This window comes from Phalacrocorax aristotelis, chromosome 5 (genome assembly GCF_949628215.1).
Source record: "Phalacrocorax aristotelis chromosome 5, bGulAri2.1, whole genome shotgun sequence".
Lineage (NCBI taxonomy): Eukaryota > Metazoa > Chordata > Aves > Suliformes > Phalacrocoracidae > Phalacrocorax > Phalacrocorax aristotelis.
Window position 1 is genome coordinate 43,114,869 of NC_134280.1, and position 21,402 is coordinate 43,136,270.

At 48.1% G+C, this 21,402-nt stretch overlaps 1 protein-coding gene across 5 annotated transcripts; it reads left to right on the forward strand.

The window, feature by feature from the left end:
- Nucleotides 1-976: 976 nt before the first annotated feature.
- Nucleotides 977-19,891, forward strand: ASB1 (ankyrin repeat and SOCS box containing 1). 5 transcript variants are annotated; one of them, XR_012660717.1, is made up of 8 exons: nt 1,140-1,456; nt 1,615-1,761; nt 3,695-3,997; nt 8,372-8,757; nt 10,678-10,847; nt 17,774-17,997; nt 18,120-18,285; nt 19,375-19,891. XR_012660717.1 is itself a non-coding variant. In XM_075094167.1 (5 exons), the coding sequence occupies exons 1-5, from the start codon at nt 1,155-1,157 to the stop codon at nt 10,809-10,811; spliced, it is 1,272 nt and encodes a 423-aa protein (XP_074950268.1). In that variant the 5' UTR covers nt 977-1,154; the 3' UTR covers nt 10,812-16,045. The 5 variants fall into 5 exon arrangements, 3 of the variants coding, with proteins under 3 accessions (XP_074950268.1, XP_074950267.1, XP_074950266.1); XR_012660716.1 differs by having other exon boundaries at nt 18,120-19,891; XM_075094167.1 differs by lacking the exons at nt 17,774-17,997; nt 18,120-18,285; nt 19,375-19,891 and having other exon boundaries at nt 977-1,456; nt 10,678-16,045.
- The last annotated feature ends 1,511 nt before the right edge of the window (nt 19,892-21,402 follow it).

Here is a 21,402-nt window from a genome sequence, read left to right on the forward strand (position 1 = left end):
GGCCCCAGGTCTGCCTCATCTAATGGCATAAGGACTGCAGGCAAGGGAAGGTGGCAGTGCTAGCCAGCACTGATGGCTTCTGAAAATCCCATTGATTCCATTCCTCTTTTGATCTTCCACCAGGCAAAGCAAACAGGTTCGATTTGCAGATTGTGCCTCTCTCCTCCAGAGTGCTCAAGCCCAAATAATAACGGCTTCAGGAAACTGTGTTTGCAGCCAGAGTCTGGCGCCTGTGGACTGATATCCTGCCACAGAGCAGCAGGAGTGGAGCTGCAGGAAAGCTAGATGGATTACCACCATTCCCCTCTGGCACCAGGGACTCAAAAATGTGCACTCAGAAGCCGAGGGTGTGTTTCAAATGCCTGGAGGGCAGCTCCGTGCCAGGGCGCCAACACAAGGTGCTACAGCAGCTCACCTGTGAGCATTGCCCTGGGAGGTCAGGTTCGGTGGGAACTTGCCAGCCTTTTGCATGTGTGTGCCTCTTACCACACACCTTCTCCCACTTTCGCGCTCAGTGTTGTGTCTGCGTGGGTACCTAACAAGGCTTCTGCTCCTTTCTGAGGGTGCAGTTTTGGGTGCTGTATTTGAGGCACCTGGTGGGGTTTAAGCAAAGCAACAGCTTTTTGCTCCGACCCTGCAGGCCTGGCTGTTTCTCGGCGGTGTTCCTGTGACCACCTTGCCTTTCTGCTTGCTCGCAGCCGGCTGCAGCTCTGTCCACCCTCACATGGGCTGTTTCCTCCCTCAGGCTTATGGCAAGCTGGATGAAAGACCCTGCGAGCCGTGCTGAAGGGAAAAACAGAGTACGATCACATAAAACCTCCTCTGCAGCTTTTAGCTATGGAAAACCTGGCCTAGCCTAAGAAAAGCAAAACTGTCCACTATACCCACTTCCAATCATTTGGTATCCTTGCAGAAGTGGAGGGTGCGGCCGGGAGGCTGCTCCAGGGAGTGGAGACAGTGCCCTTTACCAGCAGACTGGCCCTTCACCAGCAGGACCGAGCTCTGCCGGGCTACGGGCTGCGGCTCAGGCCGCTGAGGGCCGCCGCCGGGATGGCCGCCGCCGGGATGGCCGGGCCGGGCCGGGCCAAGCCGAGCCGGGCAGCCGCGGCCTCCCTCCAGCGGAGGTGCCGCCGCGGGGAGGGTCTGAAGGAGGAATGTCCCCGGTCTTCCTGCCGGCTGCCGGCGCGGAGGCGAACCGCCCTCCTCCGTCGGTGGGGAAACAAACCACCTTAACGCGGAGGCAGGAGGCGGCCGGGCCGGCAGCACCAATCAGGCCTGTCCGGGGCGGGAGCGGGGAGGCAGGGCGGCGGCGGCGGGGGCCGGCGGCCGGCGGGGAGGGCCGGCGGCCCGGCCCGGCCCGGCCCGGCGCGGTGCGGCGCGGCAGTGCGAGGGGCGATGGCGGAGGGCGGCCCCCCCGGCGGCGGGGACCCGCCCGTTGCCTCAGGCGGGCAGGCAGGTAACGTGGCGCGGCGCGGCGCTGCCCGCCCTGGGCCCGCCGCCCTCCCGAGGGGCTCCTTCCGGGCTGCCCTTGTGCCGGGAGGGGACGGGACAGCTCCCGGCCCGGGCCGCCACTCGCCAGGGGCTCAGCCCGGCTTCCCCACCCCCTCTCTCCAGCGCAGGTCGTAACCTGAAGGAATGGCTTCGGGAGCAGTTTTGCGATCACCCCATCGAACACTGCGAGGACACCCGGCTGCACGACGCGGCCTACGTGGGGGACCTGCCCACCCTCAAGAGCTTGCTGCAAGAGGAGAGCTTCCAAAGGTGAGGGGGGGCTTCCCACACGCCGCCCTGCCCTCAGCAGGCAGCCTCACCCTGGCTTTGGAGACCCTCACGGGGTCCCGCGTCAACAATTTTTGCCTAACGCTTCCCTGGGGCTGCTTAGCCCGCACCCATCGCCCCGCAGACTGCTTCTTTTGGAGACCCCTACCCCGCTCCGTTTTGTTTTTACAGGTCGGGAGGATGCTCCGCTCGCCCCTGAAATCATCCCCTCTGCCCCCCCCGCCCCCCAGGCAGGCAAATCTCAAGCCGGTTCGCAAGCGTGCGGCTGCCGCCGCGCACAAGCTGTTTTAAGATCAGGGTGGAAACGTAATACCGCGAAAACAGGAGCCTACGTATAATGAGAAAAACATACAAAAGGGGTTACAATCGAATGTAAACCTGAAACACCCTGTGTTACAAAATCTGCCCAGTGCTAAGTCTGTGACCGTAGGGATAGTTAATTAATTTTCCTGTGCACCGTGGAGAAAACTGCTTAGAGTGCGAAATGTCTCCCAGCCTCAAAAAAAGTGTCCTTTCAGCAAAAATGAGAATGAGCCAGCCCCTTCTTCTGCCACCTGGGCAACTGGTGCTCTCAGGTCCCTTGGTCTGAGATTTTTGCCTTGTTTTTTTGTCCCATTCTATGTGGGAACCCAGTGGCAGCAGGACTAGGTGACCTTCCCTGCAGGAAAAAGCAAAAGTTTGGCAAGAGGAGGAGGGCTGAATCCACAGCACCATCTTCTTTGTGACTTTTTAAATTTGGGGGTAGGTATGGGATGGAGATTGCCAAACCCCCAAGGTTAAAGGGAGCACTTTTATCGTAAGACTTGATAGCTGAGGGCTTGATGTGGGGTTTATACTATTCCTCTTCCTAAAACACAGTTGAAAAAACAGTTGTGGCATTGCTCTCCTAGCAAACTCTGTAAGCGCACTGTATAAAACCTGCGTTGTCCTGTCCCAGTGACGTGGGTCTGCATGGAGTGAGCTGGGAGAGCAAATCCACTGCTGTGCTGGTTAAAGAGCACTTTAGCCAGCCTACACTGGCCTTAAAGAAATCCCTTCCTCTCTGCGTGTTCCTGCTAAAATGGTACCCACAGTGATTTGCAGAGAATTTGGGAGCAAGGTCTGGATGTTTATGAGATTTGTAGGGCTACCCTGAGATCTAGATGAGAGTGACAACTGGTACAGGCAGTTTCAGAGGGGATCTAAGCAATTGTCAGCCAGAGCTATCTCTCCTATAAATTGGAAGAGGCTCTTATGCTGGTACAGCTACCCAACAAGGATGCTGATGGCCTACTTATGCTGTTCGGTGCAGGATGGCCACGCCTCCCAAGCTAGCTCCTTAATAGCAGGGTGCAGTTTTCCTGGATTTGTGTTTATGTCATCCCATCGTGCCTGGCTGAGTGTGGATGTTGCCAGTGGTGCTATACAGGTGTACGCCTGCTTTTGCGTATGTTGCTCCCCTCCTCCTGTGTCCTCTTGCTGTTTCCCTGCTGCTTTGACAACCTTCTGCCCCTTTTGGAGCAGCTTGAATTAAATGGTTGTGGTCCTCAGCTTGGCCACTTCTGATTTGGTACATCTCCCTGTAAAAAGGGAGTATTTTATTTTTTTTATTGGTAATTTTGACTCAGTTTTAAGGCAGGGTTTGTCCCTCACCATGTGTATGTGCATCTCCTGACACAGCAGAGCTGTAATAAAGCCCATCTTCCAGGCACTACTCCAGTACATGCCATAGTCTCTGGCTACCTACATGCAGCGCCTAGTCAGGTTGTTGGCGGGAGCTTTTCAGGGATGCTATAAAGTGCCAAAAATGGGGAGGAAAACTTCAATGGAGCTGGTTGAGCTCTCCCAGCATCCTCCTCCGTGGCTGGTGGAGGTGGGGTGGCGCAAGGCAGCAGGAGGGCTTCTCTGACCCAATGCATCTCCCCTCTGATGCCAGCCGGATCAATGAGAAGTCGGTGTGGTGCTGCGGCTGGCTACCCTGCACACCGCTGCGCATTGCCGCCACCGCCGGCCACGGCCCTTGCGTTGACTTCCTCCTGCGCAAAGGGGCCGAGATCGACTTGGTGGACGTGAAGGGGCAGACCGCCCTCTACGTGGCTGTGGTCAACGGGCACCTCGAGTGTGCCAAGATTCTCCTGGAAGCTGGGGCTGACCCCAACGGCAGCCGGCATCACCGCAGCACCCCTGTCTACCATGCAGCACGCGTGGGCCGGGCAGACATCCTTCGGGAGCTGATCAGGTGAGAGCTCGGGTCCAGACTGGAGGTGGTCCCAGTGGGGAAATGGGTGGCTCTGTCTCCCTCTCTTCATCTCTTAGGATCTTTCCCCCATGGGGCTCAGAGCATCTGTTCCCCATCACGTGCAGAGTGCCTCCCCAAGCCTGGTGAAGCTGGCCAGGAGGTGGACAGGAGAGAAGGTGGAGAGGTGCCCAAAGAGACATCCTTGTCTTGCCCATCGCTTGGCCCTGGAAACATGGCTGTGCCCAGCTGTGTCACTCCTATGACTGCTCTCCTAAGACAAAGCTCAAGGGACGAGTCTCTGTCTCTGATCCTACCATCCACTATTCAGTCAGAGCCAAATCTTGCAAAGTATATTCCCCCCCACCTCTGTCTCAACTGCCAGTTCCGTGCCCGTGGCTGAATTTGTGTGTGAGGTGGATGCCCCAGCGAACCAGAAATTGTTTGGAAACACATCTCTCCTTTGCATAGCTCTGCCACTCTGACGATTTCTGTCATTGCGAGAGATGCTTGTTGCTGGCACTGTCTGCTCCTGGCTGCTTAGCATTTGCCCATCACTAGGACACCCTCCGTGCCATCTGATTCAGTCTCTCCTTGGCAGATACCTGATGCACAGCTCCATCAAAGGACTGGCATCTTGGGGCCAGGGAGCGATGGCCGTCACTATGAGGTGATGAATAGTAACCTTAGCTGAGTGGTGGGTGGCTGGTGACCTCAGGATTTCTTCAACTGAAGACTGGTGGCGTTCAGTTTCTTCTAAATCCGAAGATTTTTGTATAAAGGACCATGCTGAGCACATACGGGCCATTGACACCAAATAATAAGGGATCCTAAGGGGAAAATGTAGGTTGAAGAAAGAGAAGAAAGTTTATTTGGATTCACACAGAAACACTCTCCAAGGAATCCCTTCAATGACCACAATTGCTAGAAAATAACAACGGAAAGGATTTGAACAGAAAAACTTCAAAATACTTGGGGATTTTCTCCTTTCCATTTTGCTTGTGGGGAAGTTAATTTTTGTACAAGTGCATCTTTAAGGAAGCTGGCAAGTAGAGAGGAGGGGAGATGGTCTCCCCTCTTTGTTCCTTTCTCAGCAAGCTGAGAGAATGGTGTCCCCATCGCCACATGCTTGTTGGTACAGGGTTCAGCTTGCATGCTGCACTCCTGAGAATCTCACCTGATATATCCACTAAGGTAGGGTGAAATGTAGCAAATGGTATTTCAGCAGCACATGGAGAGCTGATGCATCGATTTATGTGTCTACTCCTTGGGATACCTTGCCAGCAATATTAAAAGCAAGATTCTGGAAAACTTTCAGGTTTAAAAATTAACTGGAGTTTGTCCAATATCGTTTTATTAGGCAATGTCTCTCCCAAGGCTGCTAAGCTAATACCAAATTGTCAGATTGCCCAAAATTTCAAATATCTCAGAGTACGGATTTCACAGATCTGTTCAGAGTTGGTTACTTTAAAATGCAATCTTATGTTACAAAGCTCAGAGATTTTTTAAATGTTGATTTAAAGGATTTGGCAGGGGGAATGCAGTGAGGAAGACACATTTACTGAGACATAAGGAAATATTTCAGCATATTCAGCTCAAGAGGGCCTTAGTGTCCTGAAAAGAAAGCCCAACACAGTTCAGGCTTGCTGCAGGTGTCTAAACATCACCTTGTTCATTTTTATTTTTTGTTAATCATATGGTAGCACAATCAGGATTCCTGAATCCTACCACAATTGCTGAACCAGCTAACCAAGCAATAGGTGAAATTGTATCCATTAATAGTAGATACACAGATAGCTATGGAATGGTGAACGGCTGGCGGTAATATTTATGATTATATTGCCAGGGTCTAGGTTATTTTCCTAACAGCTTGTGATGTGATCATGCTGCGATTGTGTCAGACTGTTGCATTATACTTGCAGCATGACTGAGGGCTGACCCAGTGTATTAAGGACAAGAGAATCCTTTTGCCACACTAAAAGCGGTGAAAAAGCCATCTGACAAATCATTGCAATGCCTCAGGCGCATGCCTGTGACAAAAGCAGAATTTTGTATTTTGCTTTGAATTGGGGGTTTCCACTGAGAATTTTGATGGCGATAATGAAAATGAAGGACTGAAATGAAGGGGTACCTGCTGTCTGGTCAGGACCATGGCCATAGGAGGCAGCCACCATACAACAACGCTACGGAAGTCCCACAGCAGCACAGATGACTCTATCCAAATGCTCAGGTAGTCTGATTTTAAGAGATTTATCTACAGGGAATATGTGCAATTGCCTGTGGAAAGCAGACACCTTTTCTTATTTAGCCCTCTGTGCTCCAACATAGGTGACGTGATGCAGATTCAGCAAAGTGGTGTGGAAGTCCCCAAAAGATGGGAATGTCCCTTCAGTGTGCAGTGATCCCTGGGCCAGCTGCCTGGCCTAGGAAGCGAAGCTCAGTCCTGTGGCTGGTGCGAGGACCAGCTCACACTCGGCAGTGTTGTTATTGCCTACCTCCACCCTTTTTCTGCATTTCTCCACCCCACAGGTCTCATGACGTCTCAGCCAAGATGTTCATGCTTGGGAGATCTTGTGCATTGGGGTAAAAATACACTGCGTGCCACTTGCAGCTCTTTGAAAAATTTCCTTTGCCCTTGTTCTGCGTGTGCTTAATTTAAATGAGACTATTCACATCCTCAGAATTGAAGCATTTGGTTAAGTATTTGCTGGATAGGGACCAGCCCCTACTGGGTTCAGTGAGAGCTGTGCTTGCCTTGAGGCAGAATTTGTCCCCAGGTCCTTATTTGTTTTATTAACTGCAGAAAGGAATATAACGCTATCTAGGAAGATAGAAAAACCTAGTTCTCTGAATGCTCAGTTTGCAATTTTGGGAGGGGGACTGACCGGTGAAGGAACCTTTTATCCCTCTGTGGGGAGAAGGGACAAGGCTTTGCTTGATCTGCAGTGCTGCAATTAAAACTAGCTATTCCTTAGGGGATTGTGTTGTCTTCCTCCTTGTTCCCGTCCAAGCTGCATGTGAAATAGATGGAGTTAGTGTCCCCGCTGCTTGGGTGTTACCCAACCTGGAGGAAATAAGTGCTTATTTCTGCTGTCTCTTCTTTCCGCAGCATTGCCATTTTTCAAATGCCATGATTTTCCAGAAAGCGACAGTTGGCCTTTTTGTTCCCATTTATTTGTCTGCATTATTCCCTTCCTCAAAAGAAAAAAAAAAAAAAGAACCAAATAAGCCTCATTTTCTGCTCATTGACAACATGGTGACATCTGTACTTCCCAAAAAGAAGTATGCTCTGGGCACTGCTTCTGTTTGATGGTGATGGTGATGTCCACTGAGTAGGGCTTTAGTCTGCTGGCATGCCTCCTCTGTGCCATAGCAAGCCTGAGCCTGCCTTGCTCTGGCCGCAGGGTTTACTGAGCAGTTCAGACACCATGGCGCCATGTGGTGAAGATGTGAGGTATGGATTTCCCTGTGGGGTAGAGTGAGGCAGGAGTCATTTGCAAAAGGCTTGAGAGGTTTGCTGCTGCACCTCGTAGAGGTCTCCCCTTCAGCGCCTGGAGTGCTGGCCAGTGAACTGTAATCTCTTGTGCGGTATCTGGTATAATATGTGAATGGAGCTGTGCAGGATGGATGGGGAGAGCAGAAGGTCTGACGCAATTTTGTGTTTTTTCAGTTTCCTTCATGCTGAGAGTTGGCGGGTACATCACTTGAGCTGAGCTGAATACTAGGGAAAAGGCCTCTTTTTGACTCCCTGATGGGATTTCTGATGGGATTTCAACCACCCAAGCTCCTTCGGGAGCAGGATTTTGTCATACACGTTTCGCTGTTGAGCACAGATATCTGTTTTCATTTCCCTGCTGTCTGTGACAGTCAGATCAAATGCCTGTATTGCTTTTTGGCCTTTTTTATCCTGGTGGGGAAGTTATTTCACTGCATTTCTTCAACTGTGTCATTTGGAAACATCCCTGCTCCCCAGCCAGCTCATTAGTATCCAGCATTACGTGGTGCTGGCTTGGTGCTGAGCCATCCCTTGTGCCAAGGCCATGCTTGGCACATCCTTCAGGAGGGCAAGGAAAGATGTTCCTCACTTGCTTTCTCCTGAGCCTGGGCTGTTGCAGGCAGAGACACAGCTTTACTTCTTGAAAATCAGACTGTGCTGGATACGGCATTCCCACTCAGAAGCCCTGCCAGGCCCCTCTGAGAGTAGGTATGGGCAGTTCTTGGGTGGTGGACCCCAGAAGTACCAAAATGAGGCAAGGTGCTCACCCTCTGGGTGTACTTCAGCCATTTTGTCACCCTGTCATTTTGTCACCCTGGGGTGCAGTTGTGGTGCTGTTGCCCTAGTTTCCAAACCTCTGCTCTTCTCTCTCCCCCACCCAGGTATGGCGCAGATGTGGATGTGAATCACCACCTCGCCTCCCGGGTCCCCAGCCTCTCCCTGCGGCCCCTCACCACGCTGGTGGTCTGCCCACTGTACATCAGCGCTGCTTACCACAACCTCCAATGTTTCCGGCTGCTGCTCCAGGCAGGAGCCAACCCGGATTTTAACTGCTGCGGGCCCATCAACATCCAAGGCTTCTCCCGGGGCTCCCCAGTGTGCGTGATGGACGCTGTCCTGCGGCATGGCTGTGAAGCGGCATTCGTCCACCTCTTGATTGACTTTGGAGCCAATCTGAACCTGGTGAAAGTGGAGGCCTTGGGAGTTGAATCCACTGGAAGGGTCAAAGTCAACCCTGAGGCTCTGCAGGTGTTCAAAGAAGCAAGGGGTAAGTGGCTTTGACTTAGCAAAGTGGTGCTGGTTTTATCTAGCTCTGGATTTGAGAACTCTTTGTAGAGTTTATTTAGTAGTTAGGAGCTGTTAAGTAGGTAGGGTGGGTGTTACCAATCTCTTTTGGGTCTGTTTGTTCAAGTGCTTTCAGTTAAGTGCAAAAAGATTGTCTAAACAAGTTATACCTAACTTAAAAGCGTAAAGCAATTCTAACACAGAGAAAAGATAACTGGGATTTCACAAGCTGTTAAGCTAAGCGTTAATGACTTCACCACCCCTGATATGGCTCCCGAAGACCTGTTGCCGGCCAGGCAGGCATCAGGCCGGAGAGGGCTGTGGGGCTGGCCTCTGTGGCTCCCTGGCAGGGATCCTCAGTGTTGCAGAGCTGCTGCCTGCCTCTGGCTCTGTCAACGCTGATGACTCAATCCTAGGGCTTCCCCATAAGCCTCCAGCTAGACTCCCTGTTTTTCTCCTGTTGCATTTTGTATGTTCAGTCGTGTTTTCCCTCTTGAGTTTTTCAGCTACCAGTGATGCCTACTTCAGTAGCCCAGCTTCTGTCTGTAGCTTTACCTTTTGTATCTTCCAGCTCTTTTCCATTGCCTAATCGTGTCCTCAGCAGCCTGAGGCGAGGTTTAAGCAGTGGGGTCCTATCAGAGCTGGGCTTTGTGTCTGCAAACCACAGGCAGGTTATGGCATATCCAGTGAGACCCAGTTTTCCAAAGCTGTGCAGATGTGCCCTTGCTGTTCTTGAGTGACCCTGTGTGCTGCAGTGGGGCCCAGGAAGGGACCCAAGAGGTAGCTGTGTCTGGACAGGCTACTTGGGAAGTAAAGTCACAAATGGTGGTAGCAAATGGCAGGAGGGAGCTCAGATGGTGGTAGAAAAACATGGCAAAAGGCTGGCTTTTTGAATTTGATGTCCTCTGGGAGGCAAATGAGTTACAAAAGAAGTAAACCAGAGCCTCAGACCTGAACATGCCTAAATTTACCTGCTATTTCTTCCTTTTTATAACAAAAGCAACATCAACACAGTGCACACCCTTGTTCCAGCAAGGGAAGCACCTCGTAAAACCATGAGGCTCAGCTGGTGAAGGCCAGGGCTTTGCACCAGGGTCGGAAGTAGGGTTTCCCTCTTGAACTCCAGAGAAATTTGAAAGGGATTCAGGTTGTATGATACAACCCCCAGCCCCTACCCTGAAGTTATTCAGCTTTGCACGTGCCTGGTTTTTAAACCTGCCTGGTCTTTTGCTGAGAAGAGGTGCACATAAGCTGGAGCAAGTGGTTTCCATTAGGCCTGGATTTAGGAGGCAAATGGGACTCCTCAGGTAGAGCATGTAGGATAATGGAGTGGTGCCTTGGAGGTCCAGTTCCTGAATCAACATGGACACCACCATCCTCTTGTCCCTGTGCTGGAAGAGCTCTCCATGAACTCAAAAGAAGCCCTCAAAAGAAAGTTGGGATAAGGCCTGAGCTGGCTATCAGTGCTATTATTTCCCAGGGGGCGATTTAGAGCAATAATAAAGTCCACATAATTTTAAAATTATCTGAATAGTATAAAGCCTCTCACAGCCTCCACTGGTGTGGATTTGGCAGTGATCTCCTGAACCCTCTCACGCAAGGACTGTCTCCGTGGTCACAAACTCATGCAGTCTTCAGCTTGCCCTTCCAAACTGCCCATGTGGCAGCTGTTGTTGCTCCAAGTTTTTGGCCAAAAGTCTTGGCCTTCTCACAGGGAGGATTTGTGCATGCTCAGCTCTCCTGTGCTGCCTTTGTATTGCTGTGCAAGACGTGGCCTTGGTGTTCGGAAGGGGTAAATGGCTCCTCAGCTGTCAGCCAGAGCTCAGCGCAATTTACACATGATTATCCCTCACTCTTCCTCTCTCTGTCCCTCAATAGTTTTTCTCTGCTTTCTTTATTGCAGGCCACACCCGGAGCCTCTTGTCTCTCTGCCGCATAGCTGTACGAAGAATACTTGGCAAATCTCGTCTGGATCTGATCCATATCCTTCCAATCCCAGACCCCATTAAACAATTTTTACTTCATGAACACAATTAAAGGGGAACTGGCTGCTTTCCGGGACAGTTTGATTTGGTAAATGAGTGTGCTGATAAAGCCAGGTGCCAATCCTAAACCTTCCCACACAGTTAAATACTGTATTGCTCATGGAGTGAACATAATTCCCTGCCCTGTGATTTTTCCCTTCCAAACTTAGGGTGCAGTGATTCTGTGTGTCTATTCTTAAGCTACCGGTTATCTAACTGGTGATCTCTTGTTTGCAACTGGTTGGGCGATGAGGCCAGTAAGTGTGTGTGGCTGTTACATGAGCAAATACAATATATCCTATAGCTGTTAGCATATATCTGTTTGTTATGACTCTACCTCTGTTATTGCTCTGTGTTACACACAACTTGGGTCTCAGCGGCACTTCTGTGTGGGGAAAGGGTCCATATTTAAGCCTTTCCTCATCCTATAGCATACAAGGGAGTCTCTCCTCGCCTTGTAAGGATTTTAAAACAGCACTGTTCTCTTTCTGCTGTCAGTATCTGGCCTTTCTCTTCCCTGTGGAGTTTGTGATTGCTGCTGTAAAAGTGGGTGTATTTTCTTCTGTCCTCTTCTGGTATGAAATGCATCAAGTTTCCTGTCCAGTGCTGTATGTTACTTGGAGATTTGTATCCGTGTCTCTACGTGCTGCAAGGTAGCTGCTGACTTGGCTTTCTTCATGTAGAGGCCCCATCACGCAGATGGGAGAGTAGCAGAATATGTAATCATAGCCTGAGTTGTTTCTACAGAGCACCAGATCTGTCGTGGCAGCTTGGCTCTCCCTTCAGCACTGTAATGGACAAGGCAGGGGCTGGCTGGTCCTCCTCCCAGCTGCCTAGAACTGGGTCAGGTCTCATGACCACTGCCATAGCATGAATGAGAAAACATGGAGAGAAGAGGAAAAGGTAATTTCAGCTCTAGAAACTGATAGCTACACAGCCTGTTGTGGGGATGTGATCCCTGTGGTTCGGTCACCACTGCAGTGCTAGTGGGACAAGGACTGTGATACTCAGATGAAGCCAGCACGTGAACCTGAAAGATTTCTAGGGTACTTTTTGGAAAAGCAGTGGCTAAATTAATCTTCTCACTGTAAAATGGGTTTGAATATTTGAGAGTGACCAGGAGCAACAGTGGAGGCATTGCTAAACTAAACTGTTGTGTTGCTGTGCTGGATGGTAGTTGATGCAATGCCTCTGAATGTATCTGTGTGATTATGAAGAAAAAGACACCAAAATGATGTCTAGAGTGCTTGCTTGCGATATTGCAGTGATTATGATGTTATTGAAGGTCCAGTAAAGTAGCTGACAATGCACAGCACATAGAAATAGAAGTTCCTACCTACCTTTTACTCCATATCCCACAGTGGTGGTATGACCAGAGAAAACCCTTCCAGATACACTTAACAGGTCTTTTTGATTGCATACTGCGAATTTCCACTGGCATTGTGGAAAAGGGAGAAGAAAGGACTTTTTGTCTTTTCTTGAAGAGTTAGGAGGTTATGTGCTCCTAAATGCAGCATTGCATCCAGCAGCCTGGGCTCCTTTGATTTCCAGTGCCTCTACATTGCTGTTTACCTTCATGTAACAAGCTCATAGAAAAGTGTCATTCTGCAGTTAGTTGACAGCCTTTTTCATTGGGATCTCAGGGTGAGCCAGCTCCTTAAAGGTAGTGACGTAGTCATTGTATAGGAAACACTGTCAAAATAGCAACTTTAGAAGGACAGAGGTGATGGTCTCTCAGGATCTTGGGTAAAAGCTTAGGTGATAATTGGTACTTGCTTTTACTTCACTGATTCAAGTTCTTTCTAGTCACTGTGTTATAAGTTGATTTTTTTGGACAGTCTTTCTTTGCCAGATGTTCTTTCCATGCTCATGCAGTTGGCAAGGGTGTTTTTCCAGATGTGATCCTAAAGATGTTGGGGATGTATTTATTGTATGGTATTAGTGCCTAGGGACCTGTTGTTGAGAGCTGAGGTAAGCATGGGATGGCAAGAACAGTAAGACAGCCCCTCCTGGGAATGGGATCTAGCTGTGGTTGCTCTTCTTGCCCTGCTGCAGTAACAGGGAAGTGGGGTTGTTTAAGCTGCCTTGCATTTTGATTTTGAATGCCTTTGACCGACAGCCCTGGTATTCCTGCCTCTGTAGGAGCAGATCCTCAAGGCTGCCCCACAGGTCTTGCCCCATAGGTCTTGACACTAGTTACAAAATGTTCTTTTTCTGGAGGCATAAATGAATGCAAAATCACAGTTCAGTGTTTGTTCCTCCCAGTGTGGGATTTGTTTAGGGTGGAGTTCAGTAAGCAGCAATGGTCTTTCTTGTGTGTTTTATTATCTGCTGAAGAACACGTGCCTTTCCAAGATGCTTCCAGAGAAGAAGGAAGGGCAGGAAAAATGCAGTCCCTGATTGTTTCCTGTTATTTCAGTTCCATGGCCAGGTCTGGAAGGTCCAGCTGGCCCCTCACATTGCTCTGCTCACTGATTTTAGGATAAGGTGACAAAATTTGCACTGGTGAGAACAGGCTAAAGTGTGGTGGTTACACTCAGTGTTCAGATACCAAAGCAAAGGATAATTTCAAACCCTCAAGAGGTGAGATATGGCAAGGACATGTAGCTGTAGGCATGCTTTCAAGGTGAGAAGGCAGCAGTTTTCCACTGTTTCCTTTTCAGGCTTGCAGATGGTTTAGGTTTTCACCATGCTGGAGGCCAGGGCAGCCCATGAGCATGTTGCCTGAGAGTTGTGTGCTTGCTTTATGGAAGTGTTAACATGCCTGAAAGATGCAAACAGGTTGTAAAGCCTCTTGTCACCTTGCTGGTGGAACCATAATGTTTTGCAGGAGCGTGGGCTGAACATACTCTCTAGCTCCAGTGTAGAGGTAGAAAATGCAAGAGGTTGTCTTTAGAAAATGCCATGGCAACAGCTTCTTTGGGTCAACTTTTTCCCCCTTGATTTTCACTTGTTCAGGCACTTTTGCAAACTGGTAGCAAATTAGTGCCTTTTGGGAGAAGGCGGTAGGGTGGATGTGGAAGGAATATGCTACTCTGGGAGAGCTGGCTCCACCTGGAATGAGCTACAGTAAAATGCCACGGTGTGGATTATGGAGGATAGCCCAAATAAATTCAGAGAATTTAGTTTTTATGGGCATGATTAACACAGTGCCTAATTTAACTCGAGTACCTAGTTAAAGCTAAGCCTCTGCAGATGACCTGTTACAATTTTCATTATAACTACCTTCAGTATTTCATTTGTTGACCATTGGGCCTCTAAATGACAGTATCCTACAACATGCTTATGGATAGCCAGCCAGTGGCACCCTGACCAATCTAGCAACTGTGCTCGCTCCTAGAACTGTAACTCCCATGTGTGTGAAATTGAGAAGAGCATCCTCTTCCCATGCACAAAGTCAGTACCTGTAGGATGAGAGAAAATGGCCTCAAGCTGCATCAAGGGAGGTTTAGGTTGGATATTAGGAAAAATTTCTTTACTGCAAGAGTGGTCAGGCACTGGAACAGGCTGCCGAGAGAGGTGGTGGAGTCACCATTCCTGGAGGTGTTCAAAAAACGTGTAGACATGGTACATCATGGCATGCTTTAGGAGGCATGGGGGTGTTGGGTTGATGGTTGGACTTGGTCTTAGAGGTCTTTTCCAACCTTAACAATTCTATGATTCTACCTGGGACTAAAGCGTTTCCTTTCTAGGTCTTGACCTCTGTCAGTTTACCATTCTTTATTTATAATTTGAGATATGATGATCATGGTGATCCAACAGTGTGCTGAACTTTATATGTTCGGGTAGTTCTTTTGACCTCAAGCTTGAAGGACTACATGGGTGTTCAAATCCAACCAATGTGAAGTCCAAAGGAGTTCCCTGACCATGGATATCTCCAGCCCCTGATCCCCAGGTCAAAGGATGGTTAACCCAACCCAAAAGCAAGCGAGCTTGAAGTTCATCCATCACGTGGACATTTGCAGAATCAAGGCTTTGAAGTGCAGGAGACTTTTTGCCTGGACCATCCATCCAACTCCCATGTTAACGGAGGGACTGTGCCTCCTGTGAAGGTCTCTCTGTTAAACCTGGATGGTCTTTTGGCTTGAGAGCCTGAAGGGAGTCCAACTTGGGGACAACTCACATATTATTAAGCTGTAAGTGCAAAGACTATTGTTAGAGTAAGCCCCTGTGGACATCGGTGCTGAGGCTACATAAACCCAGCTTTGCCTAAGTGAAGTGGTTTAATACACAGACTTAGAAGATCTGGAATTTTCGTTGCAGAGAGGTAATAATGAATCTCAAAATACTTTCGTGATATTTGTAGACCTTGGTGTCCTGTCCTGTAGGGCCAAAACCTATATCCTCTGGCTGTCCGTGTCCAAGAAACAAGTCTTCCAATATGAAATCTGAGTAATAATACGTTTGTGTAATATATCTTCACACTATATAAACAGCATTTATTTTTGCCTTAACTTGGACTTCACCGTTTCCTCTTATGTAGCAAAGCATTCTCTTTTGTAAATGTATTCTTTTCCATGCTGTCCATGGGGCATGCTCAGATAACATGAATAACAAATGAGTATCGTGAAGTCATGGGTGGGAAATCAAACATTTCTGCAGTGTACATCCCCTATATTGAAGAATGCCTATTATATTTGTGCATAATATATAAAGTGTATATTGTGTGGCCTTGCTATAAGCCTGGGTGGGATGGGATAACAAAAATTGGAAAATGGTTAAAGAACCAAAACAGGCCTGGTATAAGCAAGGCAGATCCAAAGCAGTCTTTTTCATGTGGGCTTTCTTCTTTGCTGCTATAGGGGATTTCCAGAGCATGAAATGCTGGTAGCTGGTACCCAAAAATAATATCCTGTTCTTTGGGAGTTTTGCAAAAGGCAGAGGAACAGCATCTGTTGGGTTGAAGTGTTTTCTTTTTCCCCATCCCCAAAGTCAAGTAAATCACTTTTTACCTGCTTTTTTGCACCTTACTTCACCTTGTCTTTTTACAAAGGCAAATCCAGCCTTTGAGGTACAGCACCTCCTTAGCCCTTCCTGTTCTAGTGAAGAAAGCAGTGTAAGAATCTGCCCAGGACAGAGTAGAGGTGACAGAGTTCCACTTCAAGAAGTGCTTATCAGTGGTCTGTTGGTTTTGCCCAGGGTAAAATGGTTGTGCACAGCAGCAAGATCAGATCCGAGAGCAGATTGGAGGTATCTGTGGTGGGCCTGGATCCACGTGTAGCTGAATAAAGATGTTCCAGTGCAAGAGCATGGCTGTCTGCCTAATTATTTGTGTCGCCATGGGAAGGAGTACAGCTCTATGTATGCGGCAAAGAGCAGGGGTTGGATTTGCAAAAGCCTGCATCCTGCTGGCCTTGCCTCTGAGGCTGTAGCTGACTCCTCTGCATGTTTTGTAGCCACTGGAGGGGGCCGGAGAACTGTGCTGCCTGCAAGGGGGTTACAGGCAAGCAGGCAGGGACTGGGCAGTGGTTTCCTGCACCACTGGCAACTCCTGCCTTGCCACCCTTGGACAAATTTCAGGAAGGGTATGGCAGCCAAATCAAAATGTAAACTGATGTGAATGTGCAGAGGAGCCATGTCTCTGGAGCTTCTCCCCCACCCAAATCCTCTCTCACAAGCTCGCATGTCCTCTTGGCAGTGCTGGCCTGCCCTTTCGGCAGGGTGCCGTGGCAGCTTCTCCCCATGCAAGGTGGCTGCTGTCACCCACTGCTGGTTAGAGCAGCCCAAAGCTCTTGGTGTTCCACCTGTTCCTTCAGGCTGAAGAAGGCTCTTCAGACCTCTCATTTCTGCTCCTCCTTACTTTGCACCCAGCTCTGGAAATGTAGCTCATCAGTTTGTCCTGGCATGAAAGTACTCTGAAGTCAGTGTAATTCCTCAGAATATTTTGATTCTTATAACTTAGCTTTTTCTGGTGTTTTCATTGGAAAACTCCCTGCAAGCTTAAGCTGCAAGCATTTCTGATGGTTGCTCTGTTCTTCCTAGGGGTTAGCAGATGTGCAGGCTCCGTCTGCAGCACCCGGACAATTTGCATTCTTTAGCTCAGGTGGGAGAAGGAGCATTTTGGGTACCTGAGGATTTAGTCCCTGTAGCTATCTCCAGTCAAGGACACTGTCCCTTTTTTCAGGATTCCTGCTATTTTTGCTTGGGAGATGTTTGTCCGAGCTGGTGCCAGAATTTCCTCTAAAGGCAAAAAGAGAGTTTCTCCTAAATTGGAAGAAAATGATCAAATGGCTTGGAATTACGGTGACTGTGATTAAAACCAAAGCAAAACAAGCCCTAGTCTGAAATTCTAACATTTCCAGCCTCAGTACTCCTCTAGTTCAGAAGCGGCTCTCTCCTGTCTCCCAGTGCATCTCCCCTGAGGCTTGTGCAGTAGCCACCCTAACTTGGTACTGTGACCTTTCTGGGTGGTGGGTCAGCAAATGCATCTGTGTGCTGCAGCTTAGAAAGAACAGGAGATTTACCGTCAACTGTGAGACATCTCTGTGTCCGAGCTGCAAACCTCAGGACAATAAATGTGGAATTGTTTAAAGGGCTGCTAGATTCCAGCCGTGACTTTGCATGCTATTAACCTGTCCCCTCTCGGTTATTTCTCTGGAGTAGACAGGCTGGGGTGTCCAGTCACCTCTCACAGAGTTTCATGTATGGCTGGGGAGAAGAGCTCATGGGTGAGTGTGTCCTTGGTTTATATAGCGGCATTGCAACATTTTCCTTATTAGTTACACTCATTAATCTAATCTTAAGATCTAATGCAGAGTTCCCTTTCCTCTAGCAGCAAGGAAGAGAAGAGATTTTGCCTTGCACTGTGTGATGCTCAAATATTTGCGCTGGGCTATGAGAACTGACCAAGACTGCAATAAATCTCAGGCAGTCTCAAAGCATTTCCTCAAGCATGCATTATTTCCACTCCCCCAGCCGACGCTCGGGAAGCCCCTACTTGTTTTAACTTTTTTGTTTTGTTTTGTTCCCTATCAGCTCCTTCAGGCTTGTCTTCCCTCCCAAATGAGCTCTCTGTCCCCTGCAAGTTGCAACCTGGAAGAAAATTAAGAGGTCCATGGCTCACCTGCAGTATGCCTGAGAGGCAGGGCAGCACACACAGGGTGCCTGGCTCCGGCGCCCGTGCCAGCCCTGTGCAGGGGAAAGGAGGCTGCAGCCCCCAGTCCATAGTTGCACTGCGGAACCCGTTAACCCATCTCCAGGTACGCGCATTTCCTGCTGCTTTCAGCACTTTTCCCCCTCCCGATGCATATGTATGAGCTTGATTTGTACTGTTCTGTTTTGCAATTTTTTTTCACTTTTTTTTTTGTTGTTTGTGCTTCAGAGACAAATGAAATCTGCTTTTGTTTACTGGAAAGTATGCTTTATTTTCCCATCATCAAGCATCTGGTGTTTGTAAAATGCACAACGAATCTTTCCAACAGAAAATCAGCCAGCCTGAGCGTGCCTGGCCAGGAGTTCACGTGTGCCATGATCTTTATCCTAACAAGGTACTAAAAAGTCCAAATGAACAAAGTGCCAGCCAAACACGCTGCACAATGGTGAAAATCTATAGTTAAAAAGGTGGAAATTCACATTTCCCATGAAATGTATGTTTAGCGAAGGCTGTGAGTTACTGGAAGGCCCAAGTAAGCCTTTGTCTAAAAGCTTTTTGTAAGAAGGGAACAGTGGCAGGTGGTGCGTACCTGTGAGCCCCAGGGAAGAGCATCTCCAAATATTTTCATAGGATGCTTCTGTCACTAGGAGTCAGAGAGGAAAATAAAGCCAAGATGGGTAAGACAGAGTAGGACAACCATAATCATTGATTAATGGCTTTGGCTGTCCCCCAAAAGGTAGCAGGATGATGTATGATCTGTACGCAGGCCACTCCCCATGGCACAGTCTTTCTGTAAGCTTTCCAAACATACCAGGGTGAGGTGATGCTTGCAGACACGGCATTTTCTCTGATGGCGTCTTTCCACAATCATCTGAAAGCTGCTAAGGGAATTTTGGAAGCTGGTTTCCAGCCATGATTCGCTTGGCCAACTCTGCACTTGCCTTTAATTTTAATAATTTGGCGACATCCATTTATTTAACATTTTGCAAAGCAGGGTCTGTGTTTGCTCAGAGAAAATGAGAGTTGAAGGATGGTAAAATGCCTTCATAAATTGGAAGTTAAATGAAGAAATTTCTTTAAAAGCCCTGAGCGCTGTTAGCTCCATGTAGTGGTGTCACTTATGGCATTGTGAGCTGTGGTACCAGTTGGAGGCATGGAAGATTAAGGAGGCACAGGGAGCGGGGTGAACTGTTTTGTGGGTGCTTGTGGCCTTTCTGAGCCTGTTTTTGTTTGCAGTTGGAATGTAATAATAGATTCATCCCTTGTTTCATTTCCCACAAAACACAGTTTTACCAAAAAGTCTTAATTTTGGAAAATTTCAGCAACTGAACATTTCCTATCAGTATGAAAGCAGCTTCTGAAAGTTTTTCTCTTACATTTGATCATATCAGTGTTATTGCATGACACTGTCTGTAGTGGAATGTCTTGTGATGCCATAGATGCAATACCTAATTTAATTTAATTTTTTAATTTTTATTTTCAGATTACTAATGGTAGCTGCAGCTTGGTCTAAATCGGGGCATACATCAAATTAATTTGTTTAATTTATTTTTTTTTAAATAAGAGCTGTTTTGCTTTGCTCCCCATTGCCGTAGGATGAGGTTAAAGATTGTGTACTGTAGTAGACATTAAGCATGTTTGCAGGAGTTGCTTAGGCACCACCAAGATTCACAGATAAGATGCTCTGAAGAGCAGTCCGGGGCACATCAGCATGGTGCCATCTTGCAAAGATGACTGACGAAGCCTTGGTCATGCACTGGTGAGCAGTGGCATCTCAGAGCAGCACTTCATTGCTGAGCAGTGTTTGGTGGGATGAAGCTGCCGGGCCAAGAAAAGCCTGGCTGTGCCTTGAGATTCTGCAGTCTTTGAGCCTTTGTGGCTGTGTAACAGCAATCTTCCTCCCATCTCAACACCACCCTGGCACTTGAACGTGCACCTCCAGATACTTCTTGTCGAGCTGGAAAGGAATTTTGCTTTATAATAAATGTGTTGTAAGACTTCCTGTTGTTTAAAGGCATTCGAGTCCTTACCTTCATCAAAGCAACCAATAAAGCCTCCTATAAATGCTACCTAGAAGAGCAGAAGTTTCCAATTACCCTAGCTCCACTCCTAATATCAGTTCCTATAGTTACCAACCTCCATTAGTGCAAACCTTCTTAAAGCCAAAACATCAGGGCAGAGATTCTTCTTTGGCTTAATTGGCGACTGCCACCAGTCTGGAGGTGGGTCATCCTAGTCTTGGTGGACTTGACAGTGTTAGGTTTATGGTTGGACTTGATGATCTTAAAGGTCTTTTCCAACCTAAATAATTCTGTCATTTATCTGCACCTTCACACACGCCAGCTGCTCTTTCCCTGCCTGCTGCAGCATCTTTGTGGCCTTCATGACACACTACTGCAGTGTCCGGTCCAATTCACCCATCATTCAAACCAGAACTGTAGCCTAAAAGCCATCTGTGAAATCTGAAAGTTGAGGATTATTTTTAACTTGGTAGCCCAAGACAGTGTCTGGAAAGTTTGTTCTGGCTGGGAGTTGTTCTTGCTGGGTGTTCAGTGAACTTTGGGTTTAGTCCATAAACTTTGGGTTTAGTGATAACCCTAAATATTTCATGCATCGTAGACTATGAATGATGCAAAAATGTCAGCAAAACCCATTGTGCCAATGCAAACAACGCTAGGAAGTTTTACTGTTCTCGTTGCTGGTGCATGAACCTTGTTCCTCTTCACTGTGTATGTGTCTGTGCATCAAGAGAGGCCAAAGGGAATGAAGTGCAGGTAAATATGAATCCCATAATGCTATGCTATCCAAAGACAAAAAATAGGACAGTTAAAGGTTATTTGTGCATTCAGACTTCCGTAACGCTGAGAGGAGCTCTGTGCTGGTGTGAACTGCTGCAGGTTTGTGTTTGCTTCCCAGCAGAGCATTTAAAATGCCACGGAAACGTGGTGAGTATGCATCATTCCACTCTGAACCAGCACAGAATTTGCTGGGCAGCCTTGGCTGGATATACTTTTCTGTGGGATCCTCTTTGGGGTCCAATGGGAATATGGACACCACCACCCTGCTGTTTGGAAGAAATTACTTAATTGGTGATGCATTCATTTCCAAGGTCAGTGAAAGTGGTAAACACGCTGGCAAATGGGACGTCAATGGGTGTCCGCTGTGAATTTGGCTCTTCTGATGTTCCTTTTCTCTGGTATGAAAAATGATTCACCCAGCTTTGAAGTACCCAGTCTTGTTAGCATTGGTCAGATGTTTAAACATAACTAAGGATATTATATGGGCTAATTAAATCAAGGCATCTGGCACACATATCATTCTGCAGATAGGTTTCCATGGAAAACAGTTTATATGCCACGAATGTCATTAGAAGATTAGATTACAAATCAGATGGCTCTTGTGTTCTCCTGGAGACAACCTCTCTTTAAAATGAGGTTTAGGCTACTAGATGGAGCTGGCTAAAACACCCCTGGCCGCTTGGGTGCCTGTTTGGCTCCTGAGAAGTTGGCAT

What these genes read in the sequence shown, in the direction of transcription:
- ASB1 (XM_075094167.1), top strand. Translation starts at nt 1,155, where the DNA reads ATGTCCCCGGTCTTCCTGCCGGCTGCCGGCGCGGAGGCGAACCGCCCT. An exon ending in CAAGAGGAGAGCTTCCAAAG is followed by an intron (nt 1,762 to 3,694) that starts GTGAGGGGGGGC and finishes CTCTGATGCCAG; the next exon opens with CCGGATCAATGAGAAGTCGG. An exon ending in ATCCTTCGGGAGCTGATCAG is followed by an intron (nt 3,998 to 8,371) that starts GTGAGAGCTCGG and finishes TCCCCCACCCAG; the next exon opens with GTATGGCGCAGATGTGGATG.